Genomic DNA, 3,445 nt, shown 5'->3' on the forward strand with positions numbered 1-3,445 from the left:
TTAATGAGATGTTATCCCAGAACAATATCATTATGGAATTATCAGAGAGGCCTGAAAAGCAACCAGTCCACTCGATGCTGCTCATTAAGCTCGTTGCTTTGAGTTAAAGTAACAGTTTCAAATGAGAGGTTCTATTATCTCAACTGTGTATGTGAACACACTTTCTGTTTATCAAACCCATGAACTATTACCAACATCACCAGACTCCCTCAACGAAATGAACTGATTTTAAGAGTTGTTTCATGTCACATGTTACAAAGAACAGTAACAATACAGGCTCCTTCTTTGTCTCCAGACTCCCTTAACAATGTGTCAGTTTAGTGAGTTGTTGAGTTGGAGACACTTTATAAACTCTGTGAAACTCTGTCTCTGACTCATTCTGCATTATTTGGACCTTCTTGTAAATTCAGCAAATGTTCTTCATGAACTTCTGTCTGTCTTTGTGCAGAAACATGGAGTCTGTTTGTCCCATATAATGACGTTCAGCTGTCCACACAGTTTCGGCCGCGTTGTTGGAGTGCAGTGATGTCGTCTTCTGTAGAAATCAAACACATAATTCTAGCTGCTTTAACCAAACTGAGAGGAATCAGTCGCTGCCTGGAGCTCTGCTTATCACCCTGCATGATTAATGTTGCTACTACACACACACACACACACACACACACACACACATCATAATCACGCTCCACATCAAATTTCAATTAATTAAATGCATTCAAGCACTCGCCGTATCCCACAAGAGCACGGAGGAGGATTGGTGAATGGGTGCAGAGGAAGCGAAGCACAAAGGAGCTAAATTTAGAGGAGTGACTGCACCCAGACCAGCTGTAGTGTGAGGATGAGATGGTGGAGGATGGCAGCTGAATGTTGCAGGAGTTGTGGACGGGCCTGAAAGTCACATTGAGGCTCAGCTGGTTGTTGCAGTCGAGCGCAATCAGCGCCGGCGGCTCGGATCGATCGGCGCTTCAGATAAGATGTTTGGATTCTGAGAGGAGACGAGGATGAAACGAGTCGTTCTGCTCCTGAGAGATTAAATCAGAGAATGTCTCCATAACTGAGGAGTTGTACAAAATCCAGCCATGATGTTTTAATTTAGTGTTTCATCCTCTTCAGCTGTAGTCGTGTATATAGTTCTGTTGCTCTGTCTGCTCTGGATCTTTCAGAGGTTCTGACAAAGGTCCAGTTTGTGTAGCCACAGGTTTTAAGTTCTCCCCTGATGGGATTCTGCTTCTTCTTCGTCCCCTCGGTCTTTGTGGACGCGGTCTCAGCCCGATGGTTCAGGTTCTGATGGGCCCGGCTTGATCTCCAGTGTTTGATAAGAGTGGTGTGTAGGTTTGCTGTGTATTTTATTGTTGTTATTGTTTACTTACTTATTATTATTAATAGTATTATGATTATAAAGAAGTGCAATGAAAGACCGCCCAACCTGCTGGTCCGTCAGAACCTTTTTAGCCTCCTTCCTGCAGAATAAGCAGAGACGGGCCGTGATGTGTGGAGTCGGCTAATGAACAGACTGATGATGAAGATGAAGAGGTGAAAGGTGTTAAAGTGTAGACTGAGCTGCAGCGTGAAGTTCAGCACATCGCTGTGTGTTACTGCAGGTGAGAACAGGTGTGTGTGTGTGTGTGTGTGTGTGTGTGTGTGTGCTTCTACATTTATGTTTCATGCAGTAAACCGACGCTGTGAAACAACTCGATGAAGGAGCCGGTCTGACTTCCAGCATCATCGACGCTTCGTCTCCATGGAAACAACAATTGCAGTAACAGCCAAATCAATCGTCTGGGGTTTGATTCTGGTTCTGACGCCAGAATATAACAGATGATATTCCGGCTTAGTGTGTTGGGATGTGGACTCATCGCTGCTTACTGTAACCACGACACAGGGTCCAACAGTTCAGACAGAACACCGGATGGCCATGTTTGGTCCATCCGAGAGCACAACACAAACGTCCTGACAGATTTCATGATATGAGTCACGTCAGGCTGTCTGAGGGACGTGGGCACGTTTGAGCACATGCAACCAGAGAAGCATCGTTCCAGTTTGAGGAACCGGGTGACGAGTTTAGTGCCTCTGCTGTCAGAGTTTCATCAGCGATGGTGGTTGTTTCGTGTTCACCTCCAGGCAGGAGAGCAACTACAATCCAAACACACAGCAGCAGAAAAGGCAGATAACAAAACAAAAGCAAAAACACCAGAAATAAAGCAGGAAGTTGATGGGAAGATGAGAAAGGAACACGAAGACAAAACAGAACAGATGAACTGGACCAAGAGAGGAGTGAAGACGAGGGCGAGAATACACGAAGAGGTGATTAACTGAAAGATAATAAACAGGAAGTTAATCCCTGAAGTGAGAAGTCAGAATCTCTGAGCTCTGCTCCCGTCTGTAAACCTCTCCGGGTCAGAGCAGAACCTGATGAGACTCCAGGTGTTTATTCCTCCAGCAGGTCTGGATCTGCACCGACTGAGGGCCGATGATCAGCTGTTCAGTGATCCAGAGCTACAGTATGAGTTTGATTACTGTGTGACGCAGACGTGTGATTGGCTGATTGGCTGATTGTCTTTGTTTCCAGGACACGGCGGGACAGGAGCGTTACCGCACCATCACCACGGCCTACTACCGTGGCGCCATGGGCTTCATCCTCATGTACGACATCACCACGAGGAGTCCTTCAACGCCGTCCAGGACTGGTGCGTCACTACTCAGAAGCATGTGTGTGTGTTTGTTTCAAATTACAGGTTTCAAATAAAGCTTTTAAAATGTGCTTTCAGGGCCACTCAGATTAAGACGTACTCGTGGGACAACGCCCAGGTGATCATGGTGGGCAACAAGTGCGACATGGATGAGGAGAGAATCGTTCCTCCGGAGAAAGGGAAACACCTCGCCGACCAGTTAGGTGAGACATGCTGATAAATACTCTTCAGCTCAGGTTTCAGGTGTTAACACAACTCTGACATGACGACCACAGAGAGCTTCATGTTACCACAACATCTGATATTCCAGCTCAGACACAAGTGGACACACGGCTGCTCGTTTATCATCTGCGGTCATCGATTTACAGAAAGTAAAGAACTGCTGAAGATCTTCTGTTTTCAGTATCTAGTGACTACTACGCTGCAAACTTTAACTTTATGATTGCTTCAGTTGTTCAGGTGTGAAAACAAACACCTTCTGAGGTCAGAAAATAATTTAATGCTCGGTTTTCTGCTCTGTTCGCCCTCCGAGCCCAAATGTCTCACTCCACCTGTGTACGTCAGAGGATAATGCATCATAGTTATGAGTGAAGCACCTCTGCTGTGTTTAAATAAACACCTGGCGAATATCTAAACCTGGTCACCGTATCAAAAACTGTAGATTAGATTATTTATCAGTCACGGTCAGTTTAGTTGTGGTATTAAACATCAGATCTGTTACGATCCTCAATCAGAAGCTCTAGTCATCATTTGTT

General features: G+C 45.4%; 1 protein-coding gene across 1 annotated transcript in view; it reads left to right on the forward strand.

The window, feature by feature from the left end:
• LOC115590894 (ras-related protein Rab-3C-like) overlaps positions 1-3,125 on the forward strand; it is a 10,419-nt gene extending 7,294 nt beyond the window's left edge. The window contains 3 exon segments of the mRNA XM_030432378.1: positions 2,570-2,651; positions 2,654-2,687; positions 2,769-3,125. Of these exon segments, the coding sequence (XP_030288238.1) occupies positions 2,570-2,651; positions 2,654-2,687; positions 2,769-2,907 (255 nt within the window). The 3' untranslated portion in view covers positions 2,908-3,125.
• Positions 3,126-3,445: the final 320 nt, after the last annotated feature.

This window comes from Sparus aurata, chromosome 11, assembly GCF_900880675.1.
Source record: "Sparus aurata chromosome 11, fSpaAur1.1, whole genome shotgun sequence".
NCBI classification, from domain to species: Eukaryota; Metazoa; Chordata; class Actinopteri; order Spariformes; family Sparidae; genus Sparus; species Sparus aurata.